The sequence below is a fragment of the Balaenoptera acutorostrata genome, chromosome 11, assembly GCF_949987535.1.
Source record: "Balaenoptera acutorostrata chromosome 11, mBalAcu1.1, whole genome shotgun sequence".
Lineage (NCBI taxonomy): Eukaryota > Metazoa > Chordata > Mammalia > Artiodactyla > Balaenopteridae > Balaenoptera > Balaenoptera acutorostrata.
The window spans coordinates 10433877-10456363 of NC_080074.1; the positions used below are offsets into that span (position 1 = coordinate 10433877).

At 47.4% G+C, this 22487-nt stretch overlaps 1 protein-coding gene across 6 annotated transcripts in view; it reads left to right on the top strand.

Moving 5' to 3' along the window:
- Positions 1–5177: 5177 nt before the first annotated feature.
- Positions 5178–22487, top strand: part of PLA2G6 (phospholipase A2 group VI) — a 51462-nt gene continuing 34152 nt past the window's right edge. The window contains exons 1-3 of one of the 6 annotated variants that reach the window (XM_057557408.1): positions 5178–5258; positions 13727–13761; positions 13862–14115. In XM_057557408.1, coding sequence (XP_057413391.1) covers positions 13907–14115 — 209 coding nt within the window. In that variant the 5' untranslated portion in view covers positions 5178–5258; positions 13727–13761; positions 13862–13906. Of the gene's footprint in view, positions 5259–5998; positions 6020–13726; positions 14116–22487 lie in introns of those variants that run through there. The other 5 variants (XM_057557409.1, XM_057557407.1, XM_007189039.3 and 2 more) reach the window with 5 other exon arrangements.

Consider the following 22487-nt stretch of genomic DNA (forward strand, 5'->3'; position numbering starts at 1 on the left):
TGACTTTGATAAACAGAACGCCCCACCCCCACCCTCCCACATCAGGCGTTCAGTGTGAACAAAGATGTTAACTCGTGTTAAGCCAACGAGACTGTGGGGTTGTTCGTTACTGCAGCGTTCCCTAGCCTATCCTGCCTGACAGAGTCTGGAACATCATCCACTGTCATTTCCTGATTTCTTCAGGAAGACCGTATTTGCCTTTATTCCAGTGCTTTTTCACAACAAACAATTATCTCTGTATCTGAGGCAACTTTGTATTCAATTGTGAACTTTAAGGACAGGAATGGATATCTTTCGTGCGACCCCACACCACCAGGAGTGAGGCCACGCAGACAGTAGTAGGCACTTCATAGTTGCTGGCTGAGGATTTCCCTGGTGGTACAGTGGTTAAGACTCCTCGCTTCCACTGCAGGGGACACGGGTTCTATCCTTGGTCAGGGAAGATCCCACGTGCTGCACGGCGCAGGGGGGAATAAATCATAATTGCTGACTGAAGAAACTTAAGTGAGGATGAGAAGCCCAGGAGAAAGAAGAAAGGGATGAAGGCTTTGCACACCCTGACCCTCATGAACCCCCCGTTGGACCCCGTCCTGAGAAGCCATATCCTGCATGATCACCAGCACATGGGCTGCATCTTTGTCTGAAATGCCGCCTGCTCAGCAGTCTCTCCAAACCCTCCCCGTCCTTCAGGACCCAGGTTCAGGCCAGCTTCTTGGCCAAGCTTCCCTGGCCCCATGGCCCTGAGAACCAGCCTCCCCTCAGCCCACAGTCTGTCCTGTGAGCCCCTGAGCCGGGCTGAGGGACCCCCCCCAAGTGGGGAAATCCTGCCTTTGTTGGCCAGGACTGGCTGTCCCCCCTTAGGCTGGGAGCACACGTGGCTGCAGCCTCACAGCTCAAGGTCACCTGAATTTGTTTCCTCCCTGAGGAGGGCACAAGCCCCGATGGCCCCCTCCTCAAATCAGAGCCACCTCATTAGTGTAATCATTACACAGCTGCCTTGTGGCCTCTGTGCCCTTCAGTCACCTCTTCCACTGCAGCAGAATGATTTTTTTTTTCTAGTCAATTCCCTGCCTGTAACCATTCCGGGGCTCCCATTGCCCGCAGGGCAAGGCCCTCATCCTCAGCCTGGCACTCGTGACCCTTCATGCCTTGCCTCTGGGGCTCACCTGCCCATTCACCTGTTCACGTACCAGGTTCCAGCAACACTTGACATCTTGCCATTCCCCAAACAATCCACACAATCTCATGATGTTGATCTTTGCCCATATGGCTCTTTCCACCTGGCTTTCTTACTTTCCTAATCCAGCTGGCAAACTCCTATTTAACCTTTGAAACCCAACTTAAGATCAAGGGTTGGTAAATTTTTTTTTTTTTCTGTAAAGGTCCAAATAGAAATATTTCAGGCTTTGTGGGCCATACAGTTTCTGTCATGATGACTCAACTCTGCCACTGTAGAAAGCATATTCATACATAAGCGAATGGTGCTGTGTTCCAATAAAATTTTATTTCCTGGAACAGGTGGCAGGTGGGATAGTTTGCCCACCCCTGTTCAAGAGTCATCTCACAAATCTTCCCAGAAGACAGAGTTCAACCATGCCTTCTCGCAAAGCCCTCTGTACCTTACACATTTTATCATAATACAAACCCTGATTGTAATGATTCTACAGTTGTGATGATTAAATGGGATGGTGGTCACACCATCGTCTCTCACCTGGGTTGCTGCAAGAGCCTCCTCCCTGGTCTCCCAGCCTCTTCCCTGCCCTTACAGTCTATTCCTACAGAACAGACACAGTTTGTTAAAATGTAAGTCTGACAGGTCACTCCGGTGCTCAAAAACTTCCCGTGGCTCCCCATTTTCCTCAGAGTGAAAGCTGAAGTTTAAAAACTGTCCACAGTGTCCTACAGGCCCTGATTACCCTTCAGCTTCATTGCCAACTACACTCCCTCTCACTCTACTCCAGCCTTAATAGCCTCTTTGTTTTTCTTGAAACAAGTCCAGGAGACTCCTGTCTCAGGGCCTTTGCTCTTGCTGTTCCCTCCATTTGGAACACTTTCCTGGGTTATCACAGGGCTGGTTCCCTCGTCTCCCTCAGGTTTTTATTTGAATGTCTCCCTTCTCGAGGAGATATGCGGATATATGTATATGTATAGCTGATTCACTTTGTTATAAGGCAGAAACTAACACACCATTGTAAAGCAATTATACTCCAATAAAGATTAAAAAAAAAAAGTCTCCCTTCTCAATCAGGCCTTCCCTGACCACTCTTTTTTTTTTTTTAATTTTATTTATTTTGGCTGTGCCGGGTCTTTGTTGCAGCACGTGGGATCTTTAGTTGTGGCATGAGGACTCTTCACTGTGGCATGCATGCAGGATCTAGTTCCCAGACCAGGGATGGAACCCGGGCCCCCTGCATTGGGAGCGTGGAGTCCTACTCACTGGAGCACCAGGGAAGTCCCCCAGGCCACTCTTTTAAAGCTGCAATCCTCCCCTGTCTCCCCTCCCTGCTTTTACCCCATAGCATTTATCACCTTCTAACACACTGTATTTTTTCCCAACTTTTTAATTATAAAAATGTTCAAACACACAGAAAATGGAAGGATGAGTACAAAGGCACTCATGTACACAACCCCAGATTCAGCACACTAGGTTTTTTGAAAGTAAGATGGTAATATCATGACACTTCACCCAAAGACTTTAGCAAAACACACTCTATGTCTGACCTCTCTGTCTTGATTATTGTCTGTCTTTCCCAACAAGACTGTGAACACTGTTAGGGCAAGGATTTTGTCTGTTTTCTTCGCTGTGGTTTCCTCAGCACCAAGAACACTGCTTGACACATAGTAGGTCCTCCTGCAGTGTAGGGAAAGAAAAGTCAAGACAGGTCTTGATTCTGGTTCTGCCTGTCATTGACATGTGACTCTGTGAATCATTTCCCCTGACAGAATCTTGGTTTCTCCATCTATAAGGTGGAGATAATAGTACTACTCCTCAGGATTGTCGTGAGGATCAAACAAGGTAAAAGTGTAAAATTCACCACGAGCATGTTCGTTAATTTCCATCTAAGTCTTTGAGGAGGGGACTTGGGTCGACTTTGGGCTCTGGGATGATTGTAGCTGCAGGGTCTAGCACAGCCCCTCAAGAGAAGCTCTTTGACTTGAACTGCTCCAAAGCAAAATCCAGCAGAAACCGAAAGGAGTACCTTCCCGGTGCTTACTTGCCCCCTCTCTTTCCACTGCTTGCTCATTCAGTGCTACCTACTAACTCTGGGTTCTTCATCTCTTGCTTTACCCACTCATTTAATAGTTTTCACCAGAAACACCCAAGGGAGGGGCACTCAACTTCATCAGGCCTTGAGTCTATTGTATTATTTTCTTCTATTTATTACTTTCTTTCTACTCTATTTTATTAATTTCCTCTATGGATCTTTTAGTGTTTCTAAACATTGATCCAGATGATTGATCTCTCTTCCTTGGCCTTTTCTGCATTTCAGATTCAGTTGTGTGTCTGTGTTGCCAAACCTGCCTTGTAGACTCACCTTGAATACTGGAGAGTATTTGCTGAAGAATGGGACTCATCTTGTTGAACCTCTGAGGTTTCCCAGGTCAGATTGCTCAGCAGTGGGTGGAATACCTGACCTTTTGCAAATTCCCTGATAACCATCGCCCTAACTTTAATTGTTTGGGGTGCGGAGGGCAAGATACATTTCACTGAGAATTCTGAGTCTTCTTCCCATTCTCTCAACTCAAAGCTGAAACTCCGAACAAAATTTTAATCTTACTTTAAAGGAACAGTTTCTTCACCCGTGAAATACGAACAAGAGTAACTACAATCCCCAGATGGTGGATGTGAAGTCAAGTTACTTTGTAACTGGCAAAGCTCTGTACAAATAGTAGTTACTGTGGTTAGTTTTATTAACTTGTCTAGATTCTTAACTAAATCTTGCCCCAGTTACATTGGCTGCCCCCAGTCTGGGCACTAATATCTTGGGACAGACAGGCAGAAATATTCTTCTATTCACAGGAATAACAAACAGAAACTACCCTTCCCATGCCAACAGAGAGCAGTTTGGATAATTTGTCTAGGTCTAGGGTTGGGGAATGATTAGGGGGAAGAAAATGTGTCCAACCAAGCCTGGCAGGCTGGACAGGGGACATGATCTGTTCAGTCAGAAGCAGATTTGTGACTAAAACCCAGCCTCCTCCCTTCTATTTAACGCATTCTCAGCATTACTAATGATAACAACTGTCATTTATTTTTTAGTATTTTTATTTATTTATTTGCCTGTCTCCAGTCTTTGTTGTGGCACATGGGATCTTTGTTACAGCACGTGAGATCTTTAGTTGCAGCATGCGAACTCTTAGTTGCGGCATGGGAACTCTTAGTTGCGGCATGTGAGATCTAGATCCCTGATCAGGGATGCAACCCAGGCCCCCTGCATAGGGAGAGCTGAGTCTTAACCACTGGACCAACCACCAGGGAAGTCCCACAACTGTCATTTATTGAAATCCCACTATGTGCAGGCAGGGGGACTAATTTATCTCTAGTCATCATAACAACCCGGTGAGGTATTACTGTGCTCACTCTCAGATGAGGAGTTCACAGAGACCAAGTCATTTGCCCAAGTTTCTACTAAAAGTGCTGAAATATTTCCTGAGATCGGCTTGGGGAAGGGCTGCCAGAAACCAAGGAATAATTTTTTTTTACCATAACTAAGTATTTTTTGCTTATACTAAAAAATCATTGGTTGTTCAGCTGAAATCGAAATTTAATCCCGTATTTTTATTTCCTAAATCTGGCAACCTTAGCTTGGAGGTACCCGGCAAAATCAAAGCAGGTTCCTGCGTGTTATGCCCTAACACATCTTTGTTGGTTTTGTTTTTGTCTTTACGAGCTGTAGTAAAAGTCAGGTTCAGACCACGCCTCTGACCGTTTTAGTGGGCGGAGGGCGGAGAACGGTGAGACCCCTGCCCCCCATTAACATGTCTGCCAAGGAGCGGCAACGCGCACCTTCCGCCTCGCACAGACGTGGCCGCACCCCGCCGCCGAGGATTGGCTCAGCCCAAAGCCCGGCCTCCCTCGGCCATGGGAGCCCCTTCCATTGGGCAGTTATAGAAGATGGCGGAGCCCCGCCCCTGCCTTCCTCTCGCGAAGCACAGGCTTCAGTGACTGGCGGAGAGCCGTGGCCGGGTTTGTCACGTGACCCGGGGCTCGTCTGTTTGCGGAAGTAGAAGGAAGTAGAAGTGCTGAGTAAGCCGAGGTGAGTGACGGCGCGGGGAAGGCGGGGCCAGGGGCACCTTCCCCAAACCTCCTCGGTGCCCCAGACTCCTTGGGCTCCACCCCGACCGTCCCGCGGGTTTCCCTCTTGTTCCCCGATTCCGAGGCATGTCCTCCATTAACCCTTTTTTGACCCCTAAATGCCCCCAGCTTCCACCCTTTGATCCCCCAGCGTCCCCAGCTCCCATCCTGTGACCGCTCTTGTCTCATCTCTAACTTGTGTTCCCTCAGGGACCCCAGCTCCGACCCTGGGTTCCCCCTCAGTACCTCTTTCTTCCCTGTGCGTCTCTCCTCTATCCCGTCCCTCACTTTCTGAGTCAGCCCCTTCCCTTCGTCCCCCAACTCTCATTGCCTCTTAGTGCCCCCAGCTTTCACTCTGGTTCCCATTCATTGTTCCCATCTTTCTTTCTGTGCCTTTCTAAGTGCTCCCGATTTTTCCGCCTCTGTGTGTTCCCACCCGATCCCCCACTGCATCTCTGTCTTCTGTGTCCCTCCATCTCTCTGCCCTGTTCTGCATCACTCTTCCCCGACTCCCTGCTTCTCCCTGCTTATTGTCTCCCAGGTGCCTCCAGATTTCACCTGTGCCTACGCCCCCCCATGCTCCCTCCTTTCCCATAGCCTAGTCACCCCAGAGTCTCCCAATCCCCCAATCCTGTGTCTACCTCCTGCTCCCACCGATGACCTGGAAGCTGGTGACAGGAAGTGTGTGACCCTTGTGACCATGTGACTGGAACAGGCAGGCCGGTGGGTGTGGGACAGGGAGGGCACAGGGCTCAGGGATCTATGCTCATTTTTTGTATGGACTACTCACATGACCTCAAATACCTTCCCTTCCCCTAAACTTCTGAGTCTTTCCCTTCACCTGCCCTGTTACCCACCCAACAGGATGTCAGGCAAGTTTGGTTTGGCACCACAGATACTCCACCCTTGGGCTGAATGCAGTGTTTTTGTTATTGTCTCTGCCTTAAAAATTTCCTGGAGTTTGTAGGCTGTTTCCTGTCTGAGTCTCAGTTTCCTCATCTGTGACAGGGGGATTGTATTTCCTGCCCTCCTAAGGCTGCCATGAGGTTCAAAATTTGAGAAAATGTAGAAGGCAAAGCTTTGTAACCAGCATGGTCCTGTACAAATGCATGGGTTTGCTATTGTGTCATTGGCAGAAAACGGAACGGGATAGAATGAAAAATCAAGGAGGGAAAGACAAGTCTTCGCATTTAGCATTTGGCAGATTTATTGACCATCTGCTATGAGTCAGGCTCTTTTATATGTTATTCTTACCATTTATTCATTCATTCCTCATTTATTTCATAAATATTAGTGGACTGTTTGCTATGTTCTAGGCTACCTTCGTAGCCAATGTTACTCCCATTTAACACAATAAGGAAGAGAGGGCAATTGAGTTGCCTGAGTTCACACCAACTGATGTGGTTGGAGCTAGAATCTGAAGAGAGTACTTTATAACACCAGAGCCTGTGGTGGGATTGCTGTGCTCTGTAAGGGTCACTACTGTTGTCTAAGTGTCCAGGGCACTTTTTCCCTTCCGTGGGTTACTTTCTTATTAAATGACAGTATCCTCAAAAGGGAATTTCCTTCTCAGCAGAATGACATCACCAAGAGATAAAGGAAGGAGGAATTTAAATGCGGTGTGTGTGTGTGTGTGTGTCTGCATGTATGTACTGGGTGTGTGTGGGAGGAGGTAGGGGCTGTAGTGAAGGGGAGGTCTTGTGTTACAAGCTTCACTTTATAGAGTGTGGCTCCTGGGAGGTCATTTTAATAGGTCCATGCCTTAAATGCCTCTTCTCTTTTTTTGTCCATCCTCATTTTTTTGGGTGATCTCATCCAGTGACATAGCTTTAAGTACCATCTCTACTCTGACTCCAACTTCCAAATCTATATCTCCAGTCCGGTCCAGACATTTCCGCTGAATGATAGACACACACATATTTGCTCCCTCAACATCTCAAACTTAGGAATTTCAAACTTAAAGTACTTAGAATTAAGCACCTGATATCCATCCCCTTCATCCCTTTCCTCACCCTCTACCAAAATCTGTCCCTCACACGCACTCTCCCATCTTTAGGAAGTGGCAGTGTTCTTCTTTCGGCTGTTCTGGCTCAAGCTGTGACATTATCCTTTTTTAAAAAAAAAATACATTTATTGATTTAGTTATGGCTGCGTTGGGTCTTCGTTGCTGCGTGCGGGCTTTCTCTAGTTGTGGCAAGCAGGGGCTACTCATTGCGATGGCTTCTCTTGTTGCAGAGCATGGGCTCTAGGCGCACAGGCTTCAGTAGTTGTGGCGCACGGGCTCAGTTGCTCCGTGGCATGTGGGATCTTCCCGGACCAGGGCTCGAACCCATGTCCCCTGCATTGGCAGGTGGATTCTTAACCATTGCACCACCAGGGAAGACCTGTGAGATTATCCTTGATGCCTCTCTACACCCCGCATCCAGCCAGAGTTAATATCACTCCTTTGCTCCAAGCCCTGTAATAACTTCTCCTCTCAATGTACCTGCCTGGCTCCCTGTTACCTCTCTGACCTTACTGGCTTCCTTGCTGTTCCTGGAACTCACCAGGCATGGTCCAGCCCCAGGGCCTTTGCACATGCTCTTCCCTCTGCTTGGAAAACTCTTCACCTACATACCCGTATGACTTTTGCCCTTATTTCTTTTAAGTCTTTATTCAAAGTCAAGTTCTTGTTGAGGACTTGTTCACCATATCTAAAATTTTAATCTCCACATGGACACTTCCTATCTCCCTTTTTTCATTTATTTTTCTCCTTGGCATCTAATCAGCATTCTGAAACTATGTTTTCTGTGTTTTTAATTTATTTATTTTTGTTTATTTTTGGCTGTGTTGGGTCTTCGTTGCTGCGTGCGGGCTTTCTCTAGTTGCGGTGAGCGGGGGCTACTCTTCATTGCAGTGTGCGGGCTTCTCATTGCGGTGGCTTCTCTCATTGTGGAGCACGGGCTCTAGGCACGTGGGCTTCAGTAGTTGCGGCATGCGGGCTCAGTAATTGTGGCTCACGGGCTCTAGAGCACAGGCTCAACAGTTGTGGCGCACGGGCTTAGTGGCTCCGCGGCATGTGGGATCTTCCCGGACCAGGGCTTGAACCCGTGTCCCCTGCCTTGGCAGGCGGATTCTCAACCACTGTGCCACCAGGGAAGCCCCCTGAAACTATGTGTTTATTTTGCCTATTTATCTTCTTTATTATAGCCCCCTCTGAAATAGAAGTTCTAGGAGGGCAGAGATTTTATCTGTTTTGTTCACTAGTGTGTTCTCAGCAGTTGTAACAGTGCCTGCCACAGAATTGGTCCTTGATAAATATTTGTAGAGTGAATCGTAAAATGGTCACCCTGTTTCATGCCACCAGCCCAAAAACTTCGTAAAGTCATCGGAGTCTCCCGTGCTAGGGAACTCCAGCAGCAGTTCTGGGCAGTTTGCTTCCAGCTGTGGTCCAGCTAAACAAAGTGGGTGAAAGAGACACCTTTTCCTTTTCGGAAAGGCCATTTTGCTCTGGCTCATATGAATGGCAGTGCACTGTTCCATGAGGGCCTTGGCTTTTGGCACACAGGGGTCTGCACATCACGCCTCACTCGGCCACGTTCCGTTCGGGATTTCTCCTGAAGGCAGCTTGAGGATTACAAGCTGGGGCTCTGGATTCCAACTAATTGGGTTCAGATCCTGGCAAGTTACATCACCTCCTGTGCCTCAGTTCCCTGTGTGTAACATGGGAAGAAGTATGCCTTCTCTTATGAGTGTTTTGAGGAATAAATATGATCATTACTCCCAAACTTGGTGAGGCATCTGGTGCTCAGTGGGTGCTGGATGAATGGGGCAGTGTTGCTGGGTGCGAGGTGACAGGAGCCAGCCCTCCCCCATTCCTCGATGGCTCAGGGAAGAGTCTGGGAAGAGCTGGGGTCAGGGTGAACATTTGGAGGGGTGTTTTGTTTGGAGGCAGCCTTGGAGGCCCAGACGCTCGGATGAGAGGTAGAAATGACGTTTGACCTGATGCCTACGTCCATCCCGTCTTTCCTCGTGCACTGATTGAGCGCCTGCGTGCTCCGTGCAGGCGCTCTGCCTGGTGCTGTCAGGAGTCCGAGGAGGAAGGCGTGAGTCCAGTCTCCAGGCAACACCTCCCATTTCCTCTCTCTGGGCCTTGTTGCCCCGTATGCCAGACAGGGCTAGCGATCGCACTGTCCCTGTCTCATGGGCATTTGTGAGCTTTGAGGCAGCTAACAGACGTGAAAACCCCCTGCCAGCCACAAAGCGAGGTGGCCTGGCGAGAGGATGTGCCGTGGGCCGGCACGCAGCGATGCGCTCGTGGGCTGGGAGGCGCAGATGGCAAGGGCTGCAGGAAGGAAGTCCGCGGGGGTCAGGGCAGGCGGAGCGCTCTGAGCTGACCCCGTGTTCTCAGCCCGTCCTGCCAGGGCAGGGCACGGGGGTGACGTCGGCTGCACCGGAGGCTGTCCTGTGCCAGTCGTTCCAATCATGGGACATCCTGTCATAAGCAGCTGGGGCTCACAAAGCCTCATTTCCAACTCAGGCAGTTCTGTGTGTGCTTCCAGAATCCCCACGTGGCCCGTCCCGTGAGGTCAGGCACCTGGCCCGGCTGTCCTGGCACGCCCCTCCTGAGCAGCCACCCTGCCCCTCTGGTCCAGCAGCGAGCTTGACGAGTTTCCCTGTCTGGAGTATGAATGAGCTCAGCTTGAAGCATCGAATTTTCCAGATCAAAGCCCAGCAGGTGCCCCGTAAAGGTTGCCCTGTGCTGGGGTGAGCTCCTGGGCATTTCTGTTGTGGTCACAGTGGGTGAGGAATGGGACATGTGGTCTGTTACCACCGCACAAGGTGAAGAGAGGAGGGAGGGGTGCCTCAGAGGTGCTTGTCCCCCGGGGCCTCCAGTTGGTTCATTCATTTGTTCTCATTCATTCACCAGACATTTATGTTATGCCCACTGTGGGGCGGGAACAGCATGCCAGGTGCTTGGATAAACCCATAAAGGGGGGATGGGCCCCCCTCCCCCCAACCAGCAGATACGGCATCACCACCCCAGGCTAAGTGGTCAGTGGGCGTGCACTGGGCAGGGTGGGGCACGGAGGAAGGCGCACGTGCACCCAGGGCTGGGAGGAGGGGAGGCGCAGGGTGTGATTCTTGGAGGAAGTGGCACATAAACTGAGTCCTGAAGGATGAGAAGGGGTTTATTCATCTGTCTGACAGCCCTTTCTTGAAAGCAGGCTCTGGGGCAGGTGAAGACGGCAGGGAGGACAGTCCAAGGCAGGGGTCGGGGATGGGTAGGGGGGTGGGGTGAGGGGGTGCGGGTGGGGTCGTGTGCGCAGGGACCCTCCACGCTCCGAGTGGCAGCTGCTCCCCAGCCCAGCGCCCATCCCTGCAGCTATGCCGGAAAGAACCTGGGCTCCAGGGTCAGAGGTGGCGGGGACAGGAGGAAGGGGACAGAAATGAGGCCAGCCTGTTACGATCGGTCCAGGATGTGGCCCAGGGTTTTCATTTCCTTTCTTCCACCTCGTGATGACAGTGGCCACTGTTTGTGTGCCCAAAGTGGCCAGCGTCCCACTTTCCCTCCACTGTGTCATTTCATCCTCACGCCTACCCTGGAAGGCTGGAGGAGGGCCAGGCCTGTCCTTTCTGGGGCCAGGCTGCTGTCGGTGTGTGGGGGGGGCACCCTCGCCACCAGCGCTGGGGACCCTGAGGAGGGAGGCTCTCCTCTGGGGCGGGGCATCTGCCTTCCATCCAGCTGGACCCTCACGGTGACTCTCCTCCTTAACCCAGGTGGGCCGCGGGCGCTGGACGCTCCCGACTCCCCAGCTCCCTGTGAGCGCCTCTCCCGGTGCTGCGGCCTGCCCTCTGGGAAGCCTCTGTGCTGCTTTTCTAAGCCAGGCCTGACCCGCCCACGCCCCCTCCCCCGACTCCCCAGGTGCAGGCCCCAGAGGCTCAGCCTACACTCCCACTTTCTTTAAAAAATATAATAATTTTCTATACCATTTGGAAAATAGGGGAAAGAAAAAAAAATTTGCCCATGAACCTAATACTCTCATCTACCCTTAGTATTTTGGTATGTTTTCTATCAGTTTTTTTTTGTTCGTTTGTTTTGTTTTGTTTTTTGCTGTGCGTAATTTTTACTCAGTTAAATTACGTTTTAACAAACTTTCTTTGGACCGAGTCTGGTGTTAGAATTGATAGAAGTAAAAAGACCCAGTACCTGCCCATACGAGGCTCAGACTCCAGAGCTAGCCCATCTGGGCTCCAGTTCTCACTCCTCCACCTACTAGCCGTGCGACCTTGGGCCTGTTACTTTACCTCTCTGTTCCTTGATTGTCTCATATGTAGAATGAGGATAAGCATGGTAACGATTTCATAGGATGGTGGTGCAGATGAAATGATTAATATATGTAAAGATCTTGGAACGGGGCCAGAGTACAGAAAGAGCCACATGAGTGCCTGGTGTGGTTCGTGCTGTGAAGTGTACAGTCTGGCAGGAGGATCATGGCTTCTCCAGCTACAAAAGGAGGCATTCTAGATAGACAAAACAATGCAGACAGGCAAGGAGGTGGGAAACAGCATTGCTTTCTGGAATCGCGTGTGGTTTGGAGCTGGCAGGGTGGGACTGATGGGGAGAGACAGGACAGGCAGGCAGTGGCTTCGCAGGCCGAGCTCGCAGCCCAGAACAGCACAGGGAGCGTCATGGACTCATTGCCACAGAGCCTATGACGACGCCACGTGCTTTCCCTGAGTTGTTACCACCTTCTCAGTAGCAGCCTTTAGTGACCACACGGTGTCTTGGGGGTCACGTGTCATAACTTACAATTCCCCTAATGCTGGGTATTGAAGTTGCTTCCATTTCTGTGTCAAAACAGAAATTGTTATAAAGCATATTGCTGTGCATGCCATGTGTTCTGTTTTGGGGGAATTCTTTTCCGGATACCAAGTCCCATGCCTTCTCTTGGGGTCCCAGCCCCTCTCCCCTGGCTGTGGGGAAAGGCACAGGTACCCAGCTCCTCTGTCCTTTCAGCTCCCAAGTGTGGAAGAAAGAAGGACCTTGACATAGGTCTAAGCATCCTCATGAACGTTCTCATTTAATTCTCACCGCACATGAGAGGCGCACGTTGTCCTCGTTTTAAAGGAGGAGAAACTGACTCTCACAATCTGCTCACACCACATCAAAAAAGGAAAGACGTTACAAAGCTTCACAGCATTTTCAAAGCTCTTCAATCATGTTCTCTAAGCTTCAGTTTCCTTATCTGTAAAAGGGGATGATGGAACTAAAGAGGGCTAATGTTTGTTGAAAGTTACTATCTGCCAGGTACTGTTATTAGGCTCTGTTGTGATCCCCATGTTACAGTTGAGGAAACTGACTCAGAGAGGTTAAGTAACTTGCCCAAGGTCACACAGCTGGGCAGTGGTGAGGCTGGGATTTGAATGCAGTTTTGCTCCCAAGCTGCACTGTGTGCTTTGGCCGTCTGCCTCATACGGTTTGTGAGAATTAAATGAGACAATTACGTGCAGTGCTTAGCTCAGGGCCTACTACCTAGTAAGTAAGTAAGCGTCTCCTGATGTGATGATTATTGTTGACCCTTACTGCCTTTTTAGATGATTCTTTGTAGGCCTCTTGCTTTTCCTTTCATCCCTAACGTTGATCCTCCCTCCACCCATAGGCCAGGGGATGACTAGTATCCACTCACATGTCCACTCTCTCCCACGGTGCCCACACTCCCACGCTCTGTCCTGCAACTGACCTGCTCTTTTGGCAGGTGACATCTTGGCACAGAGGCAGGGGTGGCCTCGAGCCGATTGTCATGCAGCTTTGGTGGCACTGCCTGAGGTAGGTAGTGTGCTTTCTGGGAATCCAGGAAATAACAAGACATCTGATTCTGTCATCCAAACTGGGGACAGTTTCCATAGCAGAAACTGTGACCCTGTGGGTAGGAAACAAAATTTCCACCCAAACCTATGTCACTGTTTCTAAGTCTTTGCGTTCACGCTCATTTCCGCAGAGCTTGCTCTTGCGTTCTCTCAGAGCTCTTTGGGAAGCCCGTGGTAGCAGGCACCAGAGGTTTTAGACAAATGCCCCCGATGGAGTGTGAGATGACCCTGGTCCCCTTGTGGCATCCAGTAGAGAGGGGACACTGGTTTTGTTTGTGGAATTCAAATGACCAGTGCTAAGCTCTTTGAGTTCCCAAAAGTCGACTCCATACTTTACAGGGTGAGAACACCCCGTTTGCACAGGGCAGTGTCGCCCATCACGTGCGTTCACGTCTGCCACCTCCTTTGATCACAACAGCCCCGCGCTACTGATGAGGAAACTGGGTATCTTTTGGGGAAACTGGGTCAGGGGGCAGGACAGTGCTGGTCACCTGTACACAGTGGCAGCCCTGGAACTTCTCGTCAACCCTTCTTCCCTCCCACTCAGTGCCGTTTCTCTTTCTTCCCCCTCCTCTCCAGGTCCCTCCAGGCCCAGAATCCGGGGAGCAGCGCTGGTGGGGAGCCGCCTGGGTGCCCGTGCAGGAAACCGCCGTGCGTGGTGAGGTGGGCATGGGAGACCGAGCCCAGCTGACCAGAGACCCCGTTTTCTTCCAGACTGAGGGGGAAGGTGGCAGGGCCTCCCCGCCGGCCCCGCGGAGGATGCAGTTCTTTGGCCGCCTGGTCAACACCCTCAGCAGCGTCACCAACTTGTTCTCCAACCCATTCCGGGTGAAGGAGGTGGCCGTGGCGGACTACAGCTCGAGCGGCCGGGTCCGGGAAGAAAGGCAGCTGATTCTGTTCCAGAACGCTCCCAGTCGCACGTGGGACTGCATCCTGGTCAACCCCAGGAACCCCCAGAGTGGATTCCGGTGGGTGATGGTCGTTGCCCCCCACACACTTCTCGCTGAGACTCCTCCCAGGTCTCAGCCTGGAGGTCCCTTGGCCGAGAGCAGCTTCTTCAGGTTGACATCTGAGGGGTCTGTTGGGGGTGGGGCCGCTTTTAGAATGAGGGAGGGGCTTCCCGGACTCGACACCTTCCGGCCCATCAGGGTCCCGGCAGCAGGGGCTGGGGCTGGAGGACTGTTGCCTGCCTCGAGGCTTGACCCATACAGATGGAGGGAGGGAGGAAGGATGGGGAAGCCGAGATGGTCAAATTGGAGAAGGCCCAGGGGTCACCTGTAGCCCTGGGTCCTTAAGGCGAGACTGTCCTTGTAGGGGCTGGTTGGCCGAGGTTTGTTCAGGGGAGCCTGGAAGGGGTGGACAGCTGCTCTTCTCAGGGCATGCTGGGCCCCCCTCCGTGGGCTAGAGGAACGTGTAGGAATCCAGGACAGGGCTGAGGGAACTGAGCAGCTGCAGGGCCAGTTGGGAAAAGGGGAGAGGAGTGACCAAGGATCCCCAAATGCAGGGTCCAGGGGAGCTTGGCAGACAGGGGCTGAGTTAGGTTAGTGCTGATGGTGCTTCATTCGTTCACCCATCTGGCTGTCCTGTCATCCAGGGAGTGAGCTGGGGTGGAGGTTGGAGGGTGGGAAGCTGGAGCGGAGGTTCTGAAGAGCTGCAGAAATGGTGATGCCAAGGCCTGGGAGTCGCTGGGAGTGAGGGCTGTTGGGGGGATGGGGGCACTGTGCCAGAGCCCTGGGCTTTTCACTGGGGTAGTCATCGTGGGGGGTTCCCCACTGATCCGAACACCCTGTGCTTTGTGGAGAGAAGGCTTGGTGTGCTGGACTTCCTCTTCAGGGGGCCGAGGTCTGTCTTTTAAGTCTCCTCCTTTACTTGCCTGGAGGGCTCTGTCCCCAAAGTACTAAGTGTGTTGGACGGAGGTGTCAGGGTCCTGCTTCCAGCCTCCAGGTAGAGGGGCTCCTATTGTTCTGTAACTGCAGAGCTTCAGGTTGGGGGAGGGGATCAGGGTCTTCCGAATCCTCAGGTTTTATTCCCTAAGGCCTGGGAGTCCCACACACCCCTATGGGTGGAGAGTTGGATGCTGGCTGATACAGATGGCAGCAATGATAGTATCGCGTTATATTAGTGCATGTGAGGCGCTGGTCTGTTAGCTCCCTCTGTCCTCACCACAGTCCCCAGAGGTAGGGCTATTATTGACCCCTTCTTACAGAGGAGGAAACAAAGCTCAAAGAAGTTAAGTAACTTGCCTGAGGTCACAAAGTCACTCACAGCAGAGCTGGGGTACAGACATCCTGGTTCCAGAACCCACCTCTTCCTTTGCCTCCAGGCGGGCCGCTTTGCAGCATGATGAGCTGGGCCCATCCTGGGCCCCCAGCCTGACATATGGTCCAGGCGCCTGGCTCTTCTGGGGTGAGCCCCGTGGTGGTCACTTGTAGCACCACCATGTACATTGTGATAACGTCCATACTTCTCTTCCTGGTACGAGTTAATCATTTACTGCTGACATTGATTTGTGACATATGCTGTTTGACGAACCCTGCCAGCCCCTTGCTGGTATCTCAGCAGAAGCAGGGCTGCACTTCCCAGGAATCCTGGGAGGAATGATCAAAGCATGTGTGACATGTGATCTTTGCTTCTCGAAAGGGGACTGACTTTTGAGGCCCTCTGTGCTGGGACTTTGCCTAGACACACACCCTAAGGTTTGCCCGTTCACTGTTTATCCAGCCCACAGCCCATCTCCACCAGCGGCAGGTCTCTGCCCTCCAGGGGCTCAGGCAGTAGCCAGAAAAGGTGGATCAGGACCCGGCATTCAGTGGGATAAATGTGGGGTACATGGGCTTGTGTCAGACTCATGTTCCCTGGACAGACCTTCACTCTTTACACGTTTTCTTTGCCCTTGTTTTTCCATCTGCTAAGAATGCTCTTCCCGCACTCCTTGGCCTGCGACTCATGTGTCCCTGCTCTGTGAGCCTGTGCTCACCCCTCTGTTCTCCCTCAGCAGTGTCTGTACCTTTGTCCGCCCCTCTTGCCACGGGTTGCCACATGTCTGTTTGCACATCTGTCTCCCCCACCAGACCACAGAGCTCTGGAAGGACAGGGCCTGGGTCTGAGTCAGTATTCCATTGTATGTATGTACCACATCTTCTTCATCCATTCATCTGTTGATGGATGCTTAGGTTGCTTCCATATCTTAGCAATTGTAAATAACGTTGCCATGAACATTGGGGTGCATGTATCTTTTTATTTACTTATTTATTTATTTATTTGGCTGCATTGGGTCTTTGTTGCTGCGCGTGGGCTTTCTCTAGTTGCAGCGAGCGGGGGCTACCCTTCCTTGCGGTGCGCGGGCTTCTCGTCGCGGTGGCTTCTCTTGTTGCGGAGCACGGGCTCTAGGCGCATGGGCTCAGTAGTTGTGGCTCGTGGGCTCTAGAGTGCAGGCTCAGTAGTTGTGGCGCACGGGCTTAGTTGCTCCGCGGCATGTGGGATCTTCCCGGACCAGGGCTCGAACCCGTGTCCCCTGAATTAGCAGGCGGATTCTTAACCACTGCGCCACCAGGGAAGCCCTGCTCTTGAGATTTAAGATTGGTATTGCACTGACTCTATAGATCAGTTTGGTAAGAACTGACAACTTAATACTGTCTAGTCTTCCAGACTATAAACCTGAAATACCCTCCCACTTATTTAGCTTTTCTTTAATTTCTCTCAATAATTCTTTGTAGTTTTCTGCACATTAGTTTTGGACATATTTTGTTAGATTTATTCCTAGTGTTTGACATGTTTTGATGTTATAATAAATGATACTTTTTAATATTTAATTTTCTACCTGTTTGTTGTTGTATATAGCCAGGCAGTTGATCTTTTGTATATTCATCTTGTGTTCAGCAACCTTGCTAAACTCATTTATTAGTTCTAATAATTTATCTGTAGGACTTTTTGGATTTTCTGAGAACATAATCATATCATCATGAACATAATGACAGTTTTTGCTTCTTCCTTTCCAATCCTTATACTTCTCATTTATTTTTCTTGCCGTACTGCACTGGCAAGAATGACGAGTAAAATGGTGAAGCAAGCATCCTCATCTCATTCCTGTCTCAAAAGGGAAAGTTTCAACATCATACCATTAAGCATGATAATTTGTTCTAAGTTTTTTGCAGATACCCTCTGTTGCATTAAGGATATTCCTTTTTAGTCTCAGTTTTCTAAGAGCTTTCTTTTTTAAAAATTCATGAATAGGTGTTGTATATTATCAAATGCTCATACTGAAACAATTGAGTTTTGCATTTATTAGCTTGTTAGTTTCTCCTTTATTTTGTCAGCGTGGTGAATTATATACATCGATTGGGTGATTGGTTGGTTTTGAAACGTTAATGCAGCCATATGTTCTGGGAATAAATCTCTCCTTGTCATGATGTAGCATCCCTTTTGTATATTGCTAGGTTAAATCAAATATTTGTTTAGGATTTTCGGCACTATATTTATGAGAGATATTATCCTGTAATTTTCTTTTTAAAAAACATTCTTATCAGGTTTTGGTGTCAGCTTTAGCTGGCTGCATAAAAAAAGTTGAGAAGTAATCCTTCTCCTATTTTCTGAAAATTGTTTAAGATTGATGTTACTACTTTCTTAAATGTCTGGAAGAATTCATGGATGAAGCCATCTAAGCCTGGAGTTTCCTTTGTGTGAAGCTTTTCAATATGTATTCAATTCTTTAACAGATACAGGGCTACCAGATTTTCTCCATCTTCTTGTGTCAGTTTTGGTATGTTGGGTTTTCAAGAAATGTCAGATTCATTGGCATAAAGTTGTTCATAATGTCCTCTTTTTTTCTTTTTAACATCTGAAGAATCTGAAAAGATGGTACTTCGTGTTTTCTGTATTTCTCATTGAGTTTTGTTAGGGGTTTATTGATTTTTTAAAGTCTTTTCAAAGAACCAACTTTTGACTGTGTTTAAGCCAAATGCTGCTGTATGTGTACTAATGCCATTTCCCCTGTCCATTAGCTGTTTTATTAATGTTTAAGTAGTTAAAAATTGCAAAATGCATCCTTGACTTATTACAGTCTACCTTTTTAAAAAATATGTTTATTTTATCTATTTATTTATTTGGCTGCTTTGGGTCTTGGTTGCAGCATGTGGGATCTTCGTTGCCACGTGTGGGATCTTTTTTTTTTTTTTTTTTAGTTGCGGCACGAGGGATCTTTAGCTGCGGCATGTGAACTCTTAGTTGCAGCATGTGGGATCTAGTTCCCTGACCAGGGATGGAACCCAGGTCCCCTGCACTGGGAACGCAGAGTCTTAGCCTTGGACCACCAGGGAAGTCCCACAGTCTACCTTAAATTGGTACTTTGACACTTCCCTGACAATGCAGAAACCTTTGAATATTTCAATTCCATTTATCCATCTCATCAACTTTTCGTGATGTATTTTCATTTTAATTAAATATATATGTAAATATTTCTATCTGTATACCCCCAAACATTTTTATTGTTCTTAGAAACAGTCAATTCAGGGAATTCCCTGGCCGTCCACTGGATAGGACTCCATGCTTTCACTGCTGAGGGCCCAGGTTCAATCCCTGGTCAGGGAACTAAGATCCCACAAGCCGTGTGGCACGGCCAAAAAAAAAAAAACCCAAAACACAGTCAATTTAGATTTGTCCACATAATACCTTTTCCAGTGTTCTTTATTCTTTCCTGCATTATGTTGCTTCCATCGGAGATAGTTTTCTTTCTGCTTAATTCTCTTAGTGCAAGCCTGCTGACAGTGAATTCTCTGTTTTTCTATCTCTAAAAATGACTATATTTTACCTTTATTCTTTTTTTTTAAACTGAATAAAAATGTGGGGCTTACCTCAGTTCCCTGAGTAAAAATGTGGGGCATACCTCAGTGTGCTTCCCTTTTCTCTAAAATCCTGGCCTGCTATGCCTTGCCTGCATTTGGTTCTCTCTAGAACCTTCAAATATTTGTTTGAATTTAATCCTGCCTTTATATTTGTTTTCACCAGGAAGGCTAGTCTGGTACAAACTCCTCTGTCATAGCCAGAAGTGGAAGTTCGTCTCACAAATTTGATATGTAATATTTGCATTGTCATCGAGTCAAGATAGTTCCTAAATTTTACCATGACTTCTTGTTTGAACTGTAGATAATTTGTATGTATCTTGGTTAATTTGTAAACATATGGGAAATTTTTCATTATCTTTTTGTTATCGACTTCTAGCTTAATTGCATCATGGTTGGAGAACATAGTCTAAGTATTTTCAGGTCTTTGAAATTTGTTTAGATTTGCTTTATGGCCCAGTATGGGTCCAATATTTATAATTTTGTGTGTGTTTCAGAAGAATGTGTATTCTGTACTTGATGGGAATAGTGCTTTATATATGTCTGTTAGGTCAAGTTTATTAATTGTTCTATATCCAATAGGGATTTTTTTTTTTTTTTTGGTCTGCTTGTTGTGTAAGAAACTAGTAGAGTATGTTAAAATCTATCAGTGTGACTGTGGATTTGTCTAGTTCTCTAATTCTGTCAAGTTTGACTTTATTTTGGAGCTTTATTATTAGATACATAATTATCATATTTTCATAGTGAATTGAAACTGTTATCATTTCGAATTATCCCTCTTTGTGTCCAGCAATGCTTTTTACCTTAAGCTTTACTTTTTCTGATATTAATATAGCTTCACCAGGTTTCTCTTGGTTAGTATTTATATATTTCCTTATAACTTTAATCTTGTAAAGAATATGTAGTTGTCTTTTCTTTTCCCTGTTATCCAGTCTGTTATTTCTTATATTTATTTGGAACATTTAGTCTATTTATACTTCATGTAATTCTGATATATCTGGGTTTAAATCTACTGTCTTACTGTTTGCTTTTTTTTTGTTATTCTTCCACGTATTTTCTTTTCTTTATTCCTTTCTTTCTTGTCTTCTTTTTATTTTTTGGTTTTTGTTTTGTTTTGTTTTAGCTTTATTGAGATGCAATTTACAAAAAATAAAATTTACCAATTTTAAGTGTGTCATTCAGTGGATTTTGATAAAGGTACACACTCATGTAACCATCACCACAATCCAGATGCACAGCTTTTTTGTTATCCCCCAGATTTCCTCCATGCTCCTTTGTAATAATGCCTCTGCACCCACCACAGCCCTTAGCAAACACTGATCTACTTTTTTTAAAAAAATAAATTTATTTATTTTATTTATTTTTATTTTTGGCTGTGTTGTGTCTTCATTGCTGCGCACAGGCCTTCTCTAGTTGTGGCGAGTGGATGCTACTCTTAGTTGCGGTGGCTTCTTTTCTTGCAGAGCACGGGCTCTAGGCACGTGGGCCTCAGTAGTTGTGGCTCACAGGCTCCAGAGCACAGGCTCGGTAGTTGTGGCGCACGGGCTTAGTTGCTCCACAGCATGTGGGATCTTCCCAGACCAGGGCTCGAACCCGTGTCCCCTGCATTGGCAGGCGGATTCCCAACCACTTTGCCACCAAGGAAGCCCCAACTCTGATCTACTTTCTATCCCTATAGTTTTATCTTTTAATCATACAGCATGTAGTCTTATGAATCAGAGTTTTTTCCCTTGGCATGATGCTTTTGCAATTCATGATTGAATGTTTCCTTATTATTCCATTTTTCCACCTCTTTTAGCTTGGAAATTTATACTCTATTATTATCTTTTAATGATAGCTTTTGGGAGGTAGTTCTCCTTGGGTCTCTTGTGTTTCTGTACATCTTACAAGCAGAGACTCTGACTACTTTTTTTCCATACTGTCTTTACAAGGATGTTTGTATTGTGGACAGCCTTGGAAGATAGAGGTAGGGTCTTTCTTTCCAGCAAAGGGTAGGTTTGCTTACTCTTCTATATAATAAAGATAATATTTTCTTCCAGAGCAAAGCTTAGACAGATTTTCTCATTGACGATTATAACAGATTCAAGTTCCCTACACTCAGGGTTTCTGTCTTCTAATGCAACATGAGCAGGTGTCACCTGACCCTCTTCATGTCACCCTCTGGGAAATGGATCCCAGGGAATAGGCACAAATGCTGATACTCTGGCACAAATGCTATTGCTGTGAGTAATAAATTGCCCTTTGTCTTTGATCCAGGAACCTTGTGTCTTCTGCCAGCATCCATGAAACTGTGTCAGGCTAACTTGTTAGTTTGCAAGTAGGGTAAAATCTGAAACCCTTCACAGTTCTTTTATTTATTTATTTATTTATTTATTTATTTATTTATTTAACATCTTTATTGGAGTATAATTGCTTTACAATGGTGTGTTAGTTTCTGCTTTATAACAAAGTGAATCAGTTATACATATACATATGTTCCCGTATCTCTTCCCTCTTGCGTCTCCCTCCCTCCCACCCTCCCTATCCCACCCCTCTAGGTGGTCACAAAGCACCGAGCTGATCTCCCTGTGCTATGCGGCTGCTTCCCACTAGCTATCTGTTTTACGTTTGGTAGTGTATATATGTCCATGCCACTCTCTCACTTTGTCACAGCTTACCCTTCCCCCTCCCCATATCCTCGAGTCCATTCTCTAGTAGGTCTGTCTTTATTCCCGTCTTGCCCCTAGGTGCTTCATGACCATTTTTTTTTTCTTAGATTCCATATATATGTGTTAGCATACGGTATTTGTTTTTCTCTTTCTGACTTACTTCACTCTGTATGACAGACTCTAGGTCCATCCACCTCACTACAAATAACTCAATTTCGTTTCTTTTTATGGCTGAGTATTATTCCATTGTATATATGTGCCACATCTTCTTTATCCATTCATCTGTTGATGGACGCTTAGGTTGCTTCCATGTCCTGGCTATTGTAAATAGAGCTGCAATGAACATTTTGGTACATGACTCTTTTTGAATTATGGTTTTCTCAGAGTATATGCCCAGTAGTGGGATTGCTGGGTCGTATGGTACCCTTCACAGTTCTTGATAGAACCCTAGAGATTGTAACACACATCCTTGGCCTTACTGAAGTATAATTGGTACTTTGGCCTCTTCCAGAACAATACAAGGGGCTTAGAACCCTTTAACTCCATTTATCCCACTCCAGACTTCTATGCCATGTATTGTTTTTTATTAATATTTTTATTTTAAACCCAACAAGACATTATACTGTCAATATTTATTTAGATTCACTCACATATTTACCATTTTCATGGTGCTTAATTTTTTTCCTGCACCTTTGACCATCCATCTAGGATCAACTTTCTTCTACCAGAAGAAAATCCTTTTGTGTTTCCTTTTATTTGGGTCTGCTAATGTCACAGTCAGTCAGTCTGTCTCTCTGGTGCATTTGTTTGTTTGACTAGTGAAATATTTTAATTTCAACGTCATACTTGAAGTTT